Source organism: Nothobranchius furzeri, chromosome 12 (assembly GCF_043380555.1).
Source record: "Nothobranchius furzeri strain GRZ-AD chromosome 12, NfurGRZ-RIMD1, whole genome shotgun sequence".
Lineage (NCBI taxonomy): Eukaryota > Metazoa > Chordata > Actinopteri > Cyprinodontiformes > Nothobranchiidae > Nothobranchius > Nothobranchius furzeri.
This window is the reverse complement of record NC_091752.1, coordinates 40,219,092-40,240,434: the sequence shown is the minus strand read 5'-3', so window position 1 is coordinate 40,240,434 and position 21,343 is coordinate 40,219,092. Positions and strand designations below refer to the sequence as shown.

The window sequence follows — 21,343 nt, the reverse complement described above, 5'->3', positions numbered from 1 at the left end:
CCCGTTTGGAGCAGCGTTTTCAGTTACACACCGTTCTTAAAAAATATTATTTGTTATTTACTTACCATCGTTTCCGTCTGTGATTCTTTCATGTCCTGGGTAAAACATATTCCCAACAGGACAAACACTAGGACTGTGATGGACAAAAACTACAAAAATGGCATTGGCTCAGGAATGGTGTCAACTTGATGCTAACTTTGGAAGGTTTTGATTTGGGATATTCTTTGAGACGTGAGGAGATAGAGGTACTTAAATAATTTAATTTAAAAATGTATTTCTTTGCTTTCTAACGGTGTATGGCAGACTGCCCCGTTGACTTTATGCCATAGTGATAAATGTGTCATGTTGCTCCGATTAGTTGTCACGCTGTCCAATTACATGCAGAAAAAAAGAAAACCCTAGATTCCACACCACAACGTTCTGTGGCCAGAGCCAGACTATACATCCTATACATACACTATACATTCTAACTAGATCCCCAAGCCATCTCAACTGGCTCCTCTCGATGTGGAGGAGCAGCAGATCTACTCCAAGCCCCTCCTGGAGGACCAAGCTTCTCACCCTTTCTCTAAGGGAGAGCCCAGCCACCCTTCAGAAAACTAACTTCAGCCACTCGTATCCGCGACCTCGTTCTTTCGGTCACTTAAGCTCATGACCATAGGTGAGGGTAGGAAAGTAGCTCGACCGGTAAACTGAGAGCTTTGCCTTCTGGCTCAGCTCTCTCTTCACCACAACAGACCTGCACAATAACCGCATCACTGCGGATACAGCTCCATTCTCCTTTTCAATCTACGTATGCATTTTTCCATCACTCATGAACAGGAACTGAGACACTAAAACTCCTCCACTTGGGACAAGACCTCGTCCCTGACCTGGAGAAGACATTCTACCCTTTTCCGACTCAAGACCGTGGTCTCGGATTTAGAGGAGCTGATTCTCATCCCAGCTGCTTCACACTCGGCTGCGAACCGCTCCAGTGAGAGCTGGAGATCACGTTCTGATGAAGCCAACAGGACCACATCGTCTGCAAAGAGAGTAAAAAAATCTACTCAGGAGCAGAGCTGACTGTGCGAGTGTGCATCAGCAGTTCCACGCATGTAACCTCACTGGCGTGCGAGAGGACCTTTTTTCTCTGTTTGACTGGATACATTCTCCTCGCGGGTTGATAAAACACAAACGAGGAGTTTATTGGTGTGAATGTGAGATAAATACTGCATGCGAGGTGAGAAATTATCCTCTCGCGTATTGTGAATTATCCTTTTGTGATTGTGCATCCTCTCCCAAGATTTCATCGTTTATAAAAGAGGCCCCGTGATAAAAAGCTCCTTAGTCACAAAATAGGAAAATCAGACGTCAGGAATTTTTGCAGCCTAAATGGAAACTGAAGGGTTCAGAAGAATCTCTGATGTTATCTTGGCTCCATAATGGAGTAAAGTAACCTTTGAGATGTAGCTAGAGATAGTTTTTCATAGAAAACCATTTAACTGGTTTCAGAATAACTCTGATTTGAAAAATATACAGCACCATTCACCAATATAAATATGTTTAGCAATGCTTTTGGTTTGACAAGAAAGTGAAAGAAAAGCCAGATGTCATTATGAAGAGTACAGTGCAAAGTAATTCAATTTAATTTCAGCACACCTGAGGTGTTTGAATCTAAAGCCAAAAAAAAAAATGTTAATGTAAAATCCACAATTTTTCCCAGCAATCAAAGTTTTGTCAAAAAAATCAACAAAAAAACAAAAACAAAAATAAACAGAAGTTAGTGCTTGTGACAAATCTGTAGTATCCTCCTCCTCCAGCTGTTACAGTCAGAAGGCTCAGTGTGTTTTCATGCAGACGCCTTGGGGTTGTTCCTGTTAAACAGAAAGATCATCCGCCCGGGTTCTGCTGCTCGTTCCGCTGGTTTTACTGAATCTTCTTTTGTCCTTCACTAGCAGCCCATCTGGACCACCGTTATGGGTGACGTGATCTGGAAGGCTGTAGCAGTTAGGATCAGACCTCAGGTATGCACCTTCTGGTATCTGATTATCTGTGGCGCTCTGCCATGTGGACGAGTAGCAGCTCATGTGAAGGAAGCTGGCCTCCTCCACTGCAGCAGCTATCTTGTTCTTTTCTGTGACCATGTTCTCCGAGTTCTGCTGGGTGGCCAGCCGGTGGCTGGGGAAAGGGAGCTGTAGGAAGGGAGAGGACCCAGTCACACACTGGTTGAAATCTGGAGGAGGGGTAGATGGCCGAGGTGCAGACATGGAAAGCTGTCGGGCCATGGAGGTGTTGGCTGGAGGTACCTCCTTTGTAGAGAAGAAAAAATGCCTGCAAAACAAAGTTTAAACCAGCTCGGTCAAACATTTCACCCGAAAATATTCAAAATTGAATCCATTTTATCATTCCTTTTTACTCCACCGGGGCAGGCTACTCCTCGAGGGATACTATCCAGCATGTTTCAGTTGTTTCCCTGCTCCAACACACCTGATTCAGTGGTTGAATTACCTGTTCAGTGTGTCATCAAGCTCTGCAGAAGCCTGCTAATCACGATTTGATTCGATTTTATGTCAGGGTTCTATGATTTGATTATTAAACAGTGATGTTTTTTTAATCTGCATTCAGGAATTATTCTCACATTGTAGCTTTTTCATACTTTCACATTAATTCAGTAAACATCCATTCAAGTTATCAAACACCTTTTATTCCACTATCGTGTATTCATGTAAAACAAAGCTCATACCAGAACCGTGAGCTGGCGATAGCTACATAACACACAGATAAATAAATAAAATACGTATTCACTGTATCAAAACATTTCAAATAATCAAAATGCCTGTTTTAAAAAAAATTCTTTTAAAGGTACAAAAAAGGTTTGATGTATTAAAGCTCACGCTCTTAGAAGATCAAAGTGCCTGATAAACCTTTTAACCAACCTACGTAGCAGTTGGCACCAATTCCAGCTGTCCTATTGCAAAAACAATTGTTTTTGTGTTGTTTTCACACACACACACACACACACACACACACACACACACACACACACACACACACACACACACACACACACACACACACACACACACACACACACACACACACACACACACAGATCTACACACTTTCACACTGCACACACATTCATGGACTCATTCATCTTGATTGGCGAGACAGGGAAGGCAATTGTTGGTTTAGCGTCCATGAAACTGCAGAGAACATCTCAGTGAGTAGAAGCTAGCGTTAGCATTAGCAACTCCACCACATGGCAGAACTTCATCAGCCTATAGTGTTATTTGTGGAGATAAAACATCACTGTGCAGAGCAGGTGATGAGTCGTTGCTAAGTGCAACATGACTCTGCCACTGACTCCGTCAGAGGTAAAATCTGAATGTCATGAACAATGAGTGAGAAACCAAACCCTTCCTTTTTCTGCCCCCCACTCCTCTGGCTAACTTCTAGATCCTGAAACAGGAGCGCCATGCTTTATTCCCACAGGAAACGACTCTCAAGACATTCATTTATATCAAATCCACAGGCAACAGCAAATGAGCAAATCAGAGCTTTAAAGAGTCTTTAGTGTGAATAATATGTGCATTTGGTTTTCTAAATTTTAAAGGTTTCTCTGGTCAACTCATCTGATTTGCATCAGTAGCTGAGTAACGGGCTTCTGCAGAGCTTGGCGACCTGCTGAGCTGGTAATCGAATCAGGTGTGCTGTAGCAGAAAAACGACTAACACATGCTGGATGTTGGCCCTTGAGGAGCAGAGTTGCTTACCCTTGCAACACCACAGAAAACTTTGATTAAAGCATCTTTTATCATTTTAAAAGGAGTCTCAGTGCATTTCTTAACTGGCCTCTGCCCTTTTAAAAACTTCTAAATCCATTTTATCAGGATCTTTCAGAAAGCAGCAACATTTTCATTAATAAAATTTATGTAAATGGTGCCCCTTCTGTTAGCTCTGTTTGGGATCCTATCCTGCTTTTGTTCGATGTTTCTATTTAAGACAGATTATCAGCTGTTTGACCAACATTTTCAAGTTTTGCAAATCATCAAACTTTCTTTTTGATGGACATGAAAAGAAAATCTGTAGGTCTCCATTTCTTCCATCAGACGTGTGCCTGCTGTTGCCAAAGACAGCTTTATGACCAAAGATTAGGATTATAGTCTACCTGCAGCAGTGTCTCCATGCTAGATGATAGAGCTCAAGCACGCTGAGCACCAGTGAGACGGCCGACACGGCCAACATGAAGACGATGAAGACGTTTTTCTCTGTTGGTCTGGAGACATAACAGTTCACTGGATGTGGGCATGGCCATGCCTGAGAGAAAGGATGAGGCACAGTAATTACAGGCACACGTAGAAAGACTTAAAAAGTAAATAAATGAAAAAGTCAGTTTTTACCTTGCAGACATAGAGAGGATTGAGAAAAACTCCATACAGGAAGTACTGGAGACACAGAAACACTACCTGGATGGGAGACAGGTGGCATCAAGGTTTATTTATTTGGTAGCAATATGCTGATGTGATGTCACGTGAAAATTGACAGTAACGTAGATTTACCTCCATGATGCTGCGAATCAGTATACTCAGTATGTAGGTCTTCAACAGAGCTCCTCTCAGTCGAATTCGACCAGCAGCCGAACCTTCAAACTTTTCCTGTTCCTCATCTTTCTCTTCATTCTTCCCATGTCTGTGTCCTCCTCCTGGATCTTCCTCCTCTCCCCCATCTTCATCATCTTCCTCTCTGCTCCTTCTTCTCTCCTTTCTGCGAACAGTGTGCATGGCGTGGCCCATGTATATCAGACTCGGAGTGGACACAAACACTATTTGGAGCACCTGAGGAGATATCAGACAGATCTACAACTAAGAACATTTTCAATATGTGTTGAAGAAACTAGGAATGAAAGAATCAGCTGCTGAAATCTTAAGTTTACATTGGTTTGATTTTGCTCAAGCTAATCTAGCAACAGTTTGACAAGGAACTTGTGAAATCTGTCATCCTACTGATGCTGACAAAGAGGTCAGCACATGTATTTAAACCTGGTAATGTAAAATGAAATCTGCTGTTTTCTGGTTACTGGGTTTCTATACAGTAAACAGCAATGGTATGTTTCTACAAAAGCATTCATGTCATAGATTAATAAAGGACTTTAACATTGTTCTAAACAAATTTGTCATTGCAATTACACTGCCTGGCCAAAAAAAAGTCACCACCTGGATTTAAATAAGCAAACAGGTAGGAGCTTCCTATTGGATAAGCATGAGTGATTCTCTTTCAGCTACAAGTTATTGAACTCCAACTGGTGCAATGAGGTGCTTCTCATTTCTTAAGCAACCAAGGGTCAGATCATTGGCATCAAGCAGAGAAAACATCTAAGGAGATGCAGAAACGACTAAACTTGGGTTAAGAACTGTCCAACGCATTATTAAAAACTGGTCTGATGAGTCCAGATGGACCCTGTTCCAGAGTAATGGTGCATCAGGGTAAGAAGAGAGGCAGATGAAGTGATGGACCCATCATGCCTAGTACCTACTGTACAAGCCTGTGGGGGCAATGCTACAATCTGAGGCTGCTGCAGTTGGTCAGGTCTAGGTTCAGCAACAGGATGTGCTTCAAGAATGAGGTCAGCTGACTACCAGAATATATTGAATGACCAGGTTATTCCATCTTCCCTGATGGCACGGGTATGTTCCAAGAAGATAATGCCAGAATTCATTGGGCTCAGATAGTGAAAGAGTGGTTCAGGGAGCATGACGCCGATTTCACACTGGAAGCACCAGCAGAGCGAAACGGCAGCAGACGGAGAGTCTTGGCAGCGGCGCGGCTTCCTCGCTGTGCTCTTCGCTGGACTTACGAGATCACACAATCCCTCGAGACTTCAGGTCACGGATTGTTTATGTAATCCGCCATTAAAACCAAAAGAAGAAAATCACGTTTGATATTGCTGCTTGTCATGGTCTGTGTCTGTCTCTTTGTGTTCCTCATGTGTCCCCTGGTCTTCAGCCGTCCAGATATATCTCTCAGGTCCTGTGTTCCTTTAGTCTTCTCCAGTCACCCCTCTGCTGTTTATAGTTTCAGCTTTTCATTGTATTAGTCTCTTTTATATGTTTTGTCCCACCAGTCTTTGTAGTTCTCCTTCCATTTAGAATGTTAGTTACTGTATGTGGTTGCTTTTCTTGTTTTTAGGTTTTACTCTTAGGTCATGTGAGTTCCCTCCCTGATTAAGTATTGCTTTCACCTGGTCCTCTCCCCACACACCTGCAGCTCATCTGCCTCCCATTATGCCCCAGTGTATATAAGCCCTGTCTTGTCTCAGTGTCTTGTCGGTCCATTGTTGTTTGTCAACATTGTTTTTGGTGCTCTGTGTGAGCTTTGTGTCTTGTCCCAGGTTTGTGTGCTCTAAGTAAGCTTTAGTTCTAGTTCTCAGCTTTTGTGCTCCATGTGAGCTTTCGGTGTCCTGGATCTCAGGACTTTTGGATTTTTGGCTCGCTGCCTTTTGGATTTACTTTCTTCATCCTGCAATAAAAGGATTTTTACTTTATATCAACTCCTGCCTTTTGTCGTCTGGGTAATCTGCATTTTGGGTCCTAACCATCCCCTCAACATGACACTACTTTGTGTCTAACCCCGGCTTTCCACAGCAGCCGTCAGCAGCACGTTACTGCAGCAGCACGTCATAGCTGCTGATAGGAACGGCTGTGGTCAACAGAACCTTTTCCACAGGAGCCGTCAGCAGCCGTCAGCAGCGCGAGTCGGCCGCGTCTCAGGAGCAGCATGTCGCGGCCTTTACGCGCCGGTTCTATTTCCTACGCGCGACGCCTCTGAAACGGGTCAAGTTCGACATTTTTGGGGAAGGAAAGACAGGAAATCGGACGCGGAAATGGAGAGAAGCTCCCGAGATTTTCAGAATAAAGAACGTACTGCCTTCTGGTCGCTTTACTTTAAAAAAGGTTACTAACTGTGCGTCCCCGTGAGAAGTTATCACCTAGCTAGCGGTCTCCTTTGTTTTTCAGGTCCGTATTGGCGATTATAAAACGGACAGAATATAAAAACACAAACATTTTGGAGCCATGTTGTAGTTTTCTCCTGCTTGTTCTTGTGTTTACTGACGAAGTCACTCGTGTGATTTCGTGCCCTGTCGGTGACAGCTGCTCCTCTGCTGCGTCGCGTCTCGTGGGAAGGGCCAAGCAGCAGCTAGACGTGCTGCTGCAGTAACGTGCTGCTGACGGCTCCCGTGGAAACCCGGGGTTATATGACGTTGCTCCTCTACACTGCTAGGATTAAAGCCATGAAAAAAAACACAGATGCACTTCTGGAACAATGCTGTCAGTACATAAGCCGTTAGGTCACACGTAAGCTTTATACATATGAAATAGCATTGCTGCAGTACTTTTATTTTGAAATTTACCTGTGATTTTACACTGAAACCATATGTGATTTCCTGTCTAGCCCTGCGTTAACTGCGGATATTGACGCATCCCAGACGCGGCACGCGGCAAAATTATGTAGAACCCGATCCTAAGTGCGTTGTGCCGCTTCTGGGACGCGCCTAGAAATTACCGCATCGCTGACTGTGTGAAACACTCCATAGATTATACAGTAATGGAGTCTATTGACGCAGTGACGTTCTGCTGCAATTCCATGCCGCAGATGCTTTCAGTGTGAAACTGGGGTGAGACATCATTTTCACTCATGGATTGGCCACCACAGAGTCCAGACCTTAACCCCATTGAGAACCTTCGGGATGTGCTGGAGAAAGCTTTGTGCAGCGGTCAGACTCTACCATCATCAATGCAAGATCTTGGTGAAACATGAATGCAACAGTGGTTGGAAATAAATCTGGTGACACTGCACAAGCTTATTGAAACAATGCAACGGAGAATGTGTGCCGTAATCAAAGCTAAAGGTGGTTTAATTAAATGTGACCCTTTCTGTTTCGTGTTGACCTGTTTTTGGCCAAGCAGTGTATTGTATCAGTTTGTATTGCATAACACTGTGTCATAACAACTGTATTATGTCCTATTGCACAGGTGTCAAACTCAGGTCTGTGGCCTATTTTTATTTGGTCCATGAGATCAAATATCAAAAATATGTTAAAACTGCCCCATCGGCTGACTTTGCCGCAAAGACTACACATCCTACAGTGCTTTGTGGTGTTGGCGCATCTGTCGAAGTGCCCCCTCCTTTCTGTTTACATTCATTAGCATCCACGCTACTACTTGGCGTCAGATAAACTGAGAACATTCCTCTAACTCAGCGCTGAGTTTGCTCAGCAGTTTGCCGACTTTGAAGCCCAGAAATGGATTTTAACTACTCATTAATCTGTTCTCGGCTGACATAGAAAGAGCACCAACCAACATCCAGACTGAGATAATTTAACTTCAGTTTAGCGACACGCTCAAGTCAGTGTGACTCTGGCTGCTGTAGTTTTTATCTCTTCTCCCTGACACACTGGCACAACTGCGTGGTCTAGCTGTTCAAATGCTTTCTGTTATGGCCACCAGCCTGTCCACTTTGGATGCAGGAGCCACAATCACCCAGCCCTGGTGATCAGCCATAACACTCCATGTTCAGCAGCACACATCTATGTGAGCAACTGGTGTCTGTGATGAAGATGAACAGAACAACACAGGAGTCTCAATGATGAACTCCTTCCTCAGCTCAGAGCCCAACCCCAGAGAAGCAGGAGTCTGGCTGGAACAGGTGAGCGCAGCAGCAGCAACTAAAGCGAACAAATGGCAGAACAGAGCAGAAGAGTAGCAGAACTGAGGAGACACACAATGTCCTGGATCAATTTTATGAAGCACCTAGGATAAAGAGAAGCCTTCAGTGTCTCAGGGTGGACCACCTGCCACAATTCAGTCTGACACACAGGAGTCCCGTACACAAAAGCACCTCACCGGGCAAGCGGAAGCAGAAGTTGAGCCAAAGCAGAGAGAGCACCAGCACCACCCCAGGCTCTATTTATATCAGCACCTCCACCGGTGACAGGTCCTCCAGTTACTTGGTGGCAGGTGAACTAATCCCACTACATTACATTTTCATTTAAGAGAAATACAGCTTTTTTGTTGTTGGCTTGTGAAATAATATTTAACCTACTTTAAAACAGGAACTGGAAAAACTACAGATAGATGAATAGAATAGAAAATCCATTGGTGTCACATCAGCAATGACATTCATTACAGGAGCAACAAAAGGAGAGCAAGAAAACAAGAGTAAAGAGTAACAAGAAAAATACAGAAATACCTAAAACATTCAAAATATTAAAAAAATGCTGTATAATTACACAATTTAAGGAATAAAAATAATAAAACAGACATAAATAATGAATACCGCTGATGTGTGTTTTATTTAAAATTGATTTGCTCGTGTGTAATTTGGTTATTCCACATTCAGTGTTACTGCAAAAATGAGTTGTTTCCAAATGAAAAGGTTCGGCCGTACTTATCTGTAGATAAAGGACAATGTGCACATTTGAGGTCACTTTTTCAAAAAGCATTGAGTTTGGCCCATAACTTCATCCCAGTTTCTCAATTCAGCCCAGTGTGAATTTAAGTTTGACACCCCTGTTCATACCATGTCATATTGCATTAGATAAGATAAGATATGTCTTTGCTTGCCCAGAAAATCATCTCGCTTCACCAATCAGACTGTTTTGAAATAATAAGTTAGCCCTCCCACAATCTTTATGGGTGACCCCGTGAGGAAAGTTGACCATTGAGCAGGATTGATGGTTTATCCCTTGAGGTCCATGTGGCAGGGGTGAGGTGGTGCTCACTCCTCACTCCTGCCACATGGACCCAAGGGATAAATCATCAATCCTGCTCAATGGTCAACTTTCCTCACGGGGTCACACCCATTAGGACAGTGGGAGGGTTAAAGGCAAATAATTAAGTAAAAATTTCAATAATAAGTTAGAAATAAAACAAATAATTTTAAACCAGACTAAAAAAACAACAAAATTGGGAAATACCTTAACATTACAATGTGTTGTTTCATTGTGTCACAACATTGTATCATATTTTATCATGTACTGCACCACACTGTATTGTTTTCAACAGCTTATTTTATTTTACTTTATTTTAATATTCAAATTAGTAGTTTAAAAAACCGGTTCATGATATGTTATCTGATAGCACTTTAATAAAAGCAACACAACTTAAATCATACCAGGTCCTGATTCAGGCTAGTGAACGTTGTTAGATTATAAATGTTAGTTGGTCAAATTTGCACAATAAAAAACAAAAACAGGGGTGTCTAATCCAGGTCCTCTAGAGCCTCTGTCCAGCATGTTTTAGTTAATTCCATGCATCAGCACACCTGATTTGAATCAGTGGTGATTAAAAGGCTTGTGCAGAGCTGCTGAACAAGTGATTAAACCATTTGGTCAGCTGTGTTGGAGCAGGAAAACAACTAAAACATGCTGGTGTGATCCTGAAGGACTAGGGTTGGAGAGCCCTGACATAAGGAACTGAGTCTGAGCAGCACAGCAGAAAGGAAAACTCTATTTTAACAGGACTAAACCAACAGCCTGCTGCCTTAGATGACTGGGGTATGAGAGGAGCAAAGTGAAAGAAAAGCTCAGGAGAAGTCATTTTCCTTCTGTGTCATTTTCCCAGAGCTATTCCCAAAAATGCAAGCTGGAATTATTCCGTAGGTTAAATGAAACAGATTAAACTGTTGTGTCCTTGGGCAAAACACTCTACCCACCTTGCCTGCTGGTGGTGGTCGGAAGGACCAGTGGCACCAGTGCTTGGCAGCCTCGCCTCTGTCAGTGCGCCCCAGGGCAGCTGTAGCTACATTGTAGCTCATCCCCACCAGCGTGTGAATGGGTGAATGACTGGTTGTGTTGTGAAGCGCCTTGGGGGGTTGTAGAACCCTAAGAAGGCGCTATACAAATACAGGCCATTTACCATAAATAATAGGAAATGAAAAAAGTTAAACTGCCTGTAAACATGATCTTCTGTAAGAGGCTCCTCTGGCCTCCACTTGTTGTTATCTGTAAGTCACCAGTTGGAACTCGTTATCAGTATAGACACCTGTCCAAAGGCTAGTTGTTTACTCAAACACATTTTTAAACTGTGATGTTTGTTATGTATGATGTGTGTAAACCACTATTACTGGTGTAGAAAACCAGTCAGTATCTGGTGTAATGTCCAGCAATGGTCAGTTTTTAGGTACTGTTAGACCATTCAACATCTGGTCAAAAAGGAGACACGAGACAGCATTTCATTCCTTATGAATCAGCCTGCCTCCATCCCACCAGCTGGAACTCAGAGCCTGCAGCTCTGACAGAGATAACGAAATCATAACAACATTCGCTCCTCAAGCTCCCTCACAGAGAACCCATCTTATCTAAGGCCCTGTCCAAATGTAGCCAGGGATCTGCCAAAACGTAGATATTTTTCTACGTTTTGGCCTGTCATCCACACAAAAACTGAGTTTTTTCACACGAAAATGGATCTTTTTAAAAACTCCGGCCAAAGTGAAGATCTGCGTTTTCTCCGTTTTGGGTGTCTGCGTGTGGATGGACAAAACCGGAATTTTAAGGTCAGCAACGCCACTTTCCGCGACAAAAAAATGCTGACATCACGTGTGCGACCTGTGTTTACACTAGCTGACAGCATGGATGCTCTTAGAGCTGCGCTCGCTTTATCAATTGTCCAAGCGCTTTCTGCTTGTTTGTTTTTGCAAGCGGAACTACTGCTCCTTGCACAAGACCACAGACGAAGGATGAGGTTAAGAATGGGGGAAGTACTGCCGCCTACAGGTCTGGCATGTCCTTAACAACGTATTTATCCGGGTACGTGTGGACAGAGTTTTTTTTAAAAACGAGGTGGTGTGGATGCAAGTTTTTGGAGGGGCGGATATTCGTTTAAAAAAACGGCTACGTGTGGACTAGGCCTTAGTCTCTTTGCTTCACAGAAGAAAAGAAGATTTTAACCAAGACAAAGACTTTGGAGATGCACTATTGAAGAACTTGATGATTTGGCAGCTGTCAGAGTCATCCCCATAACTGATTCTAGCTGATAACCTGACAGCCTTTTTCTTTACATTCAGATGACACCGAACTCTTATCCCCAACCTCCAGCTCTGTCTCCATAAGAACCCAGATGTGGCCAAGAGAGTTTCCTATAGCAACATTTACTTAAACAACACTTAACTACAGCTGGAAAAAGAGAGCAAGACAAGGTTGACTGTTCAAAAACAAAGTCAGGCATCCTATTTTATGGTGTTTACACTTTCTGTAGAAAACGTCAGTGCTAGCTGTTTATGGGTTTGAATAAAAAATGCACCATAATAAACATTGTCTTTCAAAGGAGAATTTGTCTTTTTTAGCAAGAAAATCTAGATTTTATGAAGAATAAATCCAATGTTTTCTGAACCTGTACATTTTGTGGTAAATTGTATGGATTAAAATGTATTTTTGTAAATATTTATTCTGTAACATTTTGAATGAGGACGTACAAAACAAATCTCCAATTTTGTGTAAGTATGAATTGGCCTTTTGTTGTACTGACTGAAATATATAAGTTAAAATAACTTCATAAAATTATATGTAACAAATTAGTGTTACAAATAATTTAGTCCAAAGAACAATTGTACGTAATCAAACTATCAGGTGTAATCAATGTGAGACATTTAGTTGAAATTAAATAAAAAATAAAGTGAACTAAAATGAAATAAGTTTAAGGTTTAAATTATATTTTTTTGTTTGTTTCAATATACATTTATTATTCTGGAAGAAAAAAATATTTTGACTTAATTTAAATGAAAATATACTATTTCAGTCAAATTGGAATTAAAATGTCATCATAACTAATAAACTGACCTGTAACAAATTACAGAAATTGTTTTAAGTTGGTTCAAAGTAACATTTTTATCAGTGTAGTTTGTTTTGGTCATGTGACACAGAATCCAGTAGTATGGTTTCTTACCCAGTACCGTATATGTGCTATAGGGAAAGCTCGATCGTAACAGACGTTCTCACAGCCAGGCTGCTCTGTGTCACAGTTAAAGTCTTCCTGCTCGTCCCCCCATGAGGACTCGGCCGCTGTCCCGAGTACCAGGATCCGGAAGATAAACAGGACGGTTAGCCACACCTGGAGCCAAAATCAACCCAAAAAACCACATTAAACCCTCTAAAAACAACAACATGATCAAATATGGTAACACAAAATAAGCTTTTCTTTTCCTTCAGTTCTGCTGCAAGTATTAAAAAGACATTAAAATGAGCTAAAGGAGCAAATCAGACACATAGAGAGAATTGGGAACAACAGTGGCAGAGTAATTAAAGGTGCAGTACATTAGAATACAGTGAGAATTTTACAGTGAGAAAACTCCAAAAGAGTCTAATGTTTCAATCATTTTGGAAGGACGGTTATACTGAAATATTTCATATCCAGCTGGCTGCTGGATTGTCATTTGTCTCCTTTCAAAACAAAAGAAGGAGGGATGTAACTGCTGTGTGTGGAAGTGCCGGTGTCAGTACAGGATCTGCTCGGGTGCAGGACCTGCTCGGGGTCCTTCGACTGCAGATGATGTCACATTACTGCAAATCTACTCGGCTTTCACACATACGTTTTGGAAAGACATCAGCAGTTTTGTTAATAAATTCTTGTTTGTAACACCTAAATGTTTTCTTTATAATTGTAATTAGTTAATAAAACACCGTATTATCTTTGTTTTGTAAAGAATGTGAAACTGCATAAAACCAACATCGGACTGACAAAAAATAGAACAGTTCTTATTTGTGAAGCCACATCTGTTTGTATTAATGTGGAATTCGTCTGTATATTACCTTAGTTGTTATCTAAATACATTATTTGACCCAAAATATTGCTTGGTGTCTTTTAATAAAGTTCTTATAGTTTATTTTGCCCCATTTCATCAACATCAAGAGCTTTTGAGGGCCACCGTTTATCATTTGCTTATATTTTACATTTCCTTTAGAAATTCAAACATATTTTCTCCAAAAAGTGTTGATCTTTGGACTACAGGACTACAACCGCTAAGACTACGACCGCAAATTTGTTCTGACCAATCAAAATCATAACGTGATAACGTCACTTCTGTAAGCTTCATGTTCAGCCAATCAACTACTTTGACGTCATCGGCAGTTGAGGGACCCCGAGCCGATCCTGCACCCGAGCAGATCCTGTACAGACACCGTGTCTCCTGAACTCTAACACTGCAGCGCCCACAATTGTAATCTGATGCAGCCGGCAAAAAACTCGAGCTGTTTAAAGTGGTTGCCAGATTAAGTAACCAAATTTTACCACAGGAAGTCATTTTTACTTCATTTCCGCCCCGCAATTGGAAGGTTGCAGGTTAGATCCCCACTCAGTCTGTCACTGTCGTGTTCTTCGGCAAGACACTTAATCCACAATGCCTGCTGGTGGTGGTCGGAGGGACCGGTGACGCCTGTGTATGGCAGCCTCACCTCTGTCAGTGAGTCCCAGGGCAGCTGTGGCTACCATGTAGCTCATCACCACCAGTGTGTGAATGAATGAGTGAATGGCTGATTGTGTTGTAAAAGGCCTTGGGGGGTTGTAGGACTCTAGAGCGTGTTACATCAAATACAGGCCATTTACCAATTTATAATTAGAAAAGGACTAAGTTTTTCTTTTTTGACTCCGTTTTCAGTGATAACCAGAGAGCTTATTTTACTATTTGAATCAAATGTCGCCAACTTGTTCTTTTATTAAACTAAGACAAACATTTCTGTACTTACTAAACAACTAAGTAATCAGATTAGTTTAAACATAAACCTGACGGCTACAGGAGATGTAAACTTTGTTTTGGGACATAAACATGAGGATGTGGAAAAACATTAAAGTTCTAATATTGGCATGTTCGGAGGAAGTCTGTCTGGTGCCTGATGTGAAATCATATTGTGTGTTTTTGTATGTTTGTGTCATACTTTGCCAACGGAGGTAGAGTGCTCCTGTACTTCCTCCAGAAAGTTTCCCAGAAGGCTCCAGTCTGCCATCCCTGAGTTAAAATCAGCTCAGACTTTTCTTCCACCTGCTGATTGTCTCAGAGCTGCCGACCTCCAGAAAAGAACAACAAAATCCTCTTGAGAAACAAAAGACATGCAGGTTTGAAACTGCAGCAGGGACACCTGGGTAACGCATTCACTTTTAACCCTTGTTAAAAAAAAAAAAAAAAGACAAACCAGAAGGAAGTCCAGGTAATGTCTTCACTTCAGTGTCATTTACCTTAGGAGTGTCAATAAACCAGAATAGAGGCCCAATACTAAAAAGCTGAAATGTCATAAAGAGCTTGTTTGACACAGTATTACATTTTCGTGTGTGTGTGTGTGTGTGTGTGTGTTAGCTTCTACTATCTTGGCCTGGCTCCATCTCCACTACGGATCCTGACCCCATTTATAAAAATGTCTGTGCCCATGTCTCATTTTAGCTCCACTCCCAGTTCCCACACTCCCACTGTGTCTCTGGGGAAGACACACACACACACACACACACACACACACACACACACACACACACACACACACACCTGCCCCTATATAATCAGCTGTGGAAGTGTCATTTTTGCACCTAGATGCTGAACTGGTCATTACACAGCACGTCCTGAAAGCTCGTTTGTCCTGACTAAATGTTCTCAGATGAGTCAGTAAAACATAAACTGCTGTACAGTTAAATCGTATGATTTGGACTTATTGTTTCTTGCTCTTATCTTGTTTCCGTATCCGTGACTTGTTTTAATTACCCTTGCTGTCTGCTTCCCCTGCACACCAGCTCCTTGTCTGACGATTGTTCCTCCCTCGGTTCAGATATTTCTAGGTTTTCTTAGCTATTCCTTGCCTGTTCCCTTTTTTCCTGACTTCGGTTTTTGTTCCCAGCTTTAGTTCAGTTAAGTTATAAACCCATAAAGACATAATTGTTTTAAATAATGTTAAATTGTACTTAATTATCATAAATGGATGAAAGTGAATGTGAGCTGAAGCAGTTTTTATACTCTACATTAGGTAAAGAACGCGACTCTCAAGGTTAAAATCATGAGGCACTTCCCCAAAACACAAATTTCAAAATGTAAAAAAGATTTTTTTAAATTTTTGAAAAGTATGTTTAAAATGACAAAAAATAACAAATTGTGATTTAAAAAGTAAGGAAAGGGAGAGAGAAAATGAATAGTAAAGAGAGAAATCGGTGGATCCTGAAAAAAAGGGAGAATAAGTAGAAAGAGCAGAATAAGGAGAGGATGGTGATGAAGGTAACACCAAAGCCTGAACAGGTACGTTTTCAGCTGCTTTTTGAAGGAGACCACTGAGTCCACTGATCTCAGGCTCAGGGGGAGAGAGTTCCAGAGTCTGGGGGCCACAGCAGCAAATGATCTGTCACCTTTGGTCTTTAGCCTGGTGCTGCACAACCAGTAGGCTTTGATCACTGGACCTCAGGGACCTGCTGGGGGTGTAGGGACTAAGAAGATCACCAATGTAAGATGGTGCTTGTCCATGTAAGGCCCTATAGACCAGAACCAGGATCTTGAAATGAACCCTGAAGTTGACTGGCAGCCAGTGAAGCTGGAGGAGAAGCGGGGTGATGTGGGTGTGTTAGGAGGACTTGGTCTGAAGCCGAGCACAGGCATTCTGAACCACCTGTAGACGGTTCAGGGAGGTTCTGCTCAGACAGGCAGTTAACTTTTTAGGCATTTTTGTGTCATTAAATCAGAAATATTTAAAGTCGTATGTCTTGACAAATTGTTAATTTGAGTCTGAAGCTGAAATGTTGTTGTGTAAATAATAGAATAGAATAAACAGACTTTAGTTATCCACAGCAGGGAAATTCACTTGTTATAACAGCACATTCGTTTACAGGGCATTAGGCTATTACCGTAACCTTCAGCACTCCAAAATAAATAAATAAATAAATAAAAGAGGAAAGCTAAAGTAAAATAGAAAATTGAGTTTCCAAGAAGAAACAGCATGAAAAACAAACAAATGTGCATCCGAGCATTGCATATCAGTGTTTTACACCAAATGAATGGCCGTGGTGTTAACTAGGGTTACTTGATATTAGCTTTTTTATATACGGGTATAGTCTACTCTTAGGTTTGTTTGCTAATATAAACCAATACCCATATATGCAGGGCTCCTCAATTTTATGTTACTAACATCACATATCTCATTTCGTGAATGCTTAATTTGTCCATCCATCCAACATCGTCCACTTATCCATGTAGTAGATCGACCATTAAATGGGCTCAGCTCTCTCTTCACCATGACAGATCAGTACAACGCCCGTATCACTGCAGACGCCGCACCAATCCACCTATCGATCTCACGTTCCATCATTCCCTCACTTGTGAACAAGACCCAGCGATACTAAAACTCCTCCACTTGAGGCAGGAACTCATCCTTGACCTGGAGAAGTTATTCCACCCTTTTCCGACTCAATACCATGGTCTTAGATTTAGAAGAGCTGATTCTAATCCTAGCAGCTTCCCACTCGGCTGTGAACCACTTCAGCAAACGCTGGAGATCACTGATGAAGCCAACAGGACCACATCTTCGGCAAAAAGCAGACACCTGATCCTCAGGCCACAAAACAGATCCCCTCAACACCTTGGCTGCACCTAGAAATCCTGTCCATAAAAGTTATGAACAGAATCGGTAACAAAGGGCGGCCATGGTGGAGTCCAACTCTCAATGTGGACTAAGCTCTTGCACTGGTCACATGGGGCCCTAATGGCCCCTATTATAGGACCTGGTACCCCATACTCCCGGAGTACCCCCTCACAGGATCCCCCGAGGGACACAGTCGAATGCTTTCTCCAGATCCACAAAACAGATGTAGTTTGGTTGAGTGAACTCCCACGCATCCTCTAGGACCCCCCTAAAGATGTTTTTCCAGGAGCACTACTCAGAGCGACTCGGACCGATGCAGGTCGATCCGACCAAGGGCACGCTTCAATATTCTCCCTCTACTTTCTCCAATATTTTTAGTCCCTTCTTCGTTGAGGTACCTGGCAAGGCTGAGTCGGGTTGGCATTCTTATTCTGGCCACTGATTGGCTAGGGGGCGGAGCCACTGGTTGCTCTGGAGTTTTTTACCTTGTGTTTCACTGCCTGCAGCCATTTCCTGGTTCAGAGCTTGACAAAAAGCCATAAAACTGAGCTAAATGTCCAGCAACACCAACATTTTTCAGCTGAGTTTTGTTCCTGTGGGGCAAACAAGTTGCCTTACACTGTTTACTGATCCCCTCATGCTACGTTGTCATGAGTAAAAATCTGTCATGGAGCTGGCATGGGAACAAAACTACACTCAGATGTGCTGACTCAAACCACACTGTACAGAGCTGTTTTAGGCTGAGCAGTGTTCCTGGAAAAACACCTAAAGGGTATAAAGCTGGTCCGTCCGGATGGGATGAAAACCACGTTGCTCCTCCTGAATCCGAGGTTTTACAATCCCACGGACCTCCTTCTCCAGAACCCCTGAGTAGACCTTATCAGAGGCTCAGGAGTGTGATCCCCTTGTAGTTGGAGCACACCCTGCTGTCGTCCTTTTAGTATAGGGGGACCACCACCCCGGACTTCCAATCCCGCGGAACTGTCCCCGATGTCCATGAGACATTACAGAATTGCGTTAGCCAACACAGCTCCACAAGATGCCTAACTGTAAACATTTTTTGTAAGAAACGACAACTCCTTCGATTTAAGTTAGTAACAGAAGTGCTATATTTATTTAGTCTTCAACAGCAGCTGAATCTCATTCTCCCTAAATCCAACGCTAATGTGTGTGCATTAGTTAGTAATGTACTTTTTCTTTAGCTGTATATTGCAGTTACATTGATAAATCATTTATAAAGATCTTCACATAAAAAGCAAACCATGCATGAAGATTTTGGTTTTGTTTTAGTTGTTTGTTAGCTGTCTAACTACACATCGCTTTGGTACAGCGTACATGCACTACACAGTAAATTTCTACTTCACAAGTTGTGCCAAATACACAAAAATATCTCAAAAACTTTACCTCAGTTCTGTCATATCTTGACATGTTAAGAGAGAGTAGACATAGCTGAAGAGTTTGATGTATAATATTGTATGGTGGGAAAAAGTTGGGCCATTAAAAGACTAAAAATCGATACTGATCATTTCCGATATTAAAGACCTAGTTTGCAACTTTTTCATATTTTAAATGACTTTCTTGAGCCAGTATGTGCTAAAATGTCCCTTTACAGGGTGTTCCCTTTATGTCTCTGGAGCTTGAAAAGAATCCAAGAAAAAGTTGAACTTATACTTTAGTTTGACTGAATCGTTATCCAAAATCCCTGAAATGCCCTTCCTTTCTTGTTTGTGCGAAAGCCCAGAACGTTGAACAAGGTGTGTGAGTGTGTGTGTGTGTGTGTGTGTGTGTGTGTGTGTGTGTGTGTGTGTGTGTGTGTGTGTGTGTGTGTGTGTGTGTGTGTGTGTGTGTGTGTGTGTGTGTGTGTACGTGTGTGTGTGTGTGTGTGTGTGTGTGTGTGTGTGTGTGTGTGTGTGTGTGTGTGTGTGTGTGTACGTGTGTGTGTGTGTGTGTGTGTCCTCTACAAGTGTTCCCAGCATCATTAATAATGATATTACTTCCCTGTATAGACTTTCTCTTGACCTTTGCCTCAGTGTGTGTCTGAGTGCCACATGAGTGTGTGTTCACCACCAAACACCCTGCATTGTTCTGCATCCTGTCTTAACAAACACACACACACACACACACACACACACATACACACACACACACACACACACACACACACACACACAATACTCTGCTGATTTACAATAAAACTGATAAATCCCTGACATCCCTCAGGCCTGAGGATGTTTTTAGCTGATAAAAATGTATTTATAACTTAAACAATATTTCAAAAGTGATAAAGAAATTCAAAGCTCATCAAGAGTGAAAGACTGGGGTTATATTTATCAACTGAGATTTTAGTAAACACAAAATTCTGTCCATTTTATCCTTTCAGTTCTTATGGTGAAGATGAAGGACAGACATTGTGCATAAACACTAAAAAATATCAGTTTTTGTAAAATGCAACAATTCCATCCTCATTCTCCAAATTTTGTGCAGTAGTGTTTCATTTGTGAAAATCTACATTGTTTTGCAGCTTTATGGCGCGTTTTACCTTGCATTTTTCATTAAAAATGTCCTTTTGTTTAAACTGAAAATGATCAGCTGAATTTGACATGATTGCATGGATAAAAAGTGGTTAAATGACAATTGAAAGTTTGTCAGAGTTGGGTTAAGCAATCATTTTCCCAGAATAAACGATCATGTAGAAGATATGTTACCTGGTTTAAAATGCAGATGTGAGCAGCCTGATGGATGCAAACTGTATCAAAAGATTTGAGAAAATGAAGTGCCCCCTTCTTATCTGCAGGTGTTGTTGCCTTTGAGCAAGGCACTCTTCCTTTCAGAGGTGAAGCAAATGGATTGTCAGCAACAGTTGCTTGAGAGAAGTCTAGGCATCTCCTTGTTGCCAGCTGTTTTCAGATCAGCCTGATGAAATAAATCTCAGGAAAAAGGTCTGCTCAGATGTCTAAAGATGAATGAGGACAGTCGAGTCAACAGAGATGGTTCAGCAGCAGACCGATACGAGCAGTTTGGATACAGAAGTCTGGACTGAAAGCAAATGTGAGTCAGACTAGTTTGAACTCCCTTTCCCCTCCTTCTCTCCTTCCCTCCCTGCCTCTTTTTCTTATCCACATCTCCAGAGGAAGTGGGCCTGGTGCCTTGCTGCCTGCTATTCAGACCTAATGTAAGTGCTCATGTTTGTTTGTGGCATCAAGAGGAAGTCACATATTGTATGAAGACACAATAGCTTAAGGCCTCAATCCTTCATGTGTTCATGTATTCTTCTCTATACGTCTTTCTTTGTGATCAAATACCCAAACCCTGAACCACCATTCTCAAAAGAATCTCCAACAGAGTTAGTGTGTCATTTTTTTATTGCACTCTCATTTATAAGGATCATTTTGTGAAAATGCAGAATTTGGATTAATAACATTTTTTTATGAAACATTAGCAGAGCATGGCATTGCACCTAAGATCCCTCAATAGCTTCTTGATGGCTTTACAATACTGACCAAAGGAGAATCTTGTGAGAATTCAACCCTGAAGGGTGCAGGACGGAGAACAAAGGCAAAAAGAAACGGGGAATGAAGCGAGTGATACAAGTAAAAGAGAGAAAACAGCTGGTGATGTGTGTGTGTGTGTGTGTGTGTTTCCTTATTTCCAGGTTCCAGTGTTTTCTATGTCATTTCTGACATATTAGTTAAATTGCACGTAAATAAAATACAAACACATTTATCTAAATTCCTGTTTCTGACATGGTTAAATAGAACATAACTCT

General features: G+C 41.8%; 1 protein-coding gene across 1 annotated transcript; it reads right to left on the bottom strand.

The window, feature by feature from the left end:
• Nucleotides 1-1,605: 1,605 nt before the first annotated feature.
• Nucleotides 1,606-20,478, bottom strand: LOC107376139 (gap junction alpha-5 protein). Its single transcript, XM_015945088.3, has 7 exons — nucleotides 20,283-20,478; nucleotides 14,908-15,037; nucleotides 12,923-13,087; nucleotides 4,544-4,819; nucleotides 4,385-4,450; nucleotides 4,153-4,301; nucleotides 1,606-2,313 (listed from the first exon to the last, which is right to left on the bottom strand). The coding sequence occupies exons 2-7, from the start codon at nucleotides 14,974-14,976 to the stop codon at nucleotides 1,860-1,862; spliced, it is 1,179 nt and encodes a 392-aa protein (XP_015800574.1). The 5' UTR covers nucleotides 14,977-15,037; nucleotides 20,283-20,478; the 3' UTR covers nucleotides 1,606-1,859.
• Nucleotides 20,479-21,343: the final 865 nt, after the last annotated feature.

Excerpts from the sequence above, each read along its gene's own strand:
- LOC107376139 (XM_015945088.3), bottom strand. The coding sequence starts at position 14,976 with ATGGCAGACTGGAGCCTTCTGGGAAACTTTCTGGAGGAAGTACAGGAG. Across the intron at positions 4,820-12,922 it reads TAGCACATATACGGTACTGG|GTGCTCCAAATAGTGTTTGT; the intron begins GTAAGAAACCAT and ends ATATCTCCTCAG. Across the intron at positions 4,451-4,543 it reads TGATTCGCAGCATCATGGAG|GTAGTGTTTCTGTGTCTCCA; the intron begins GTAAATCTACGT and ends TCTCCCATCCAG.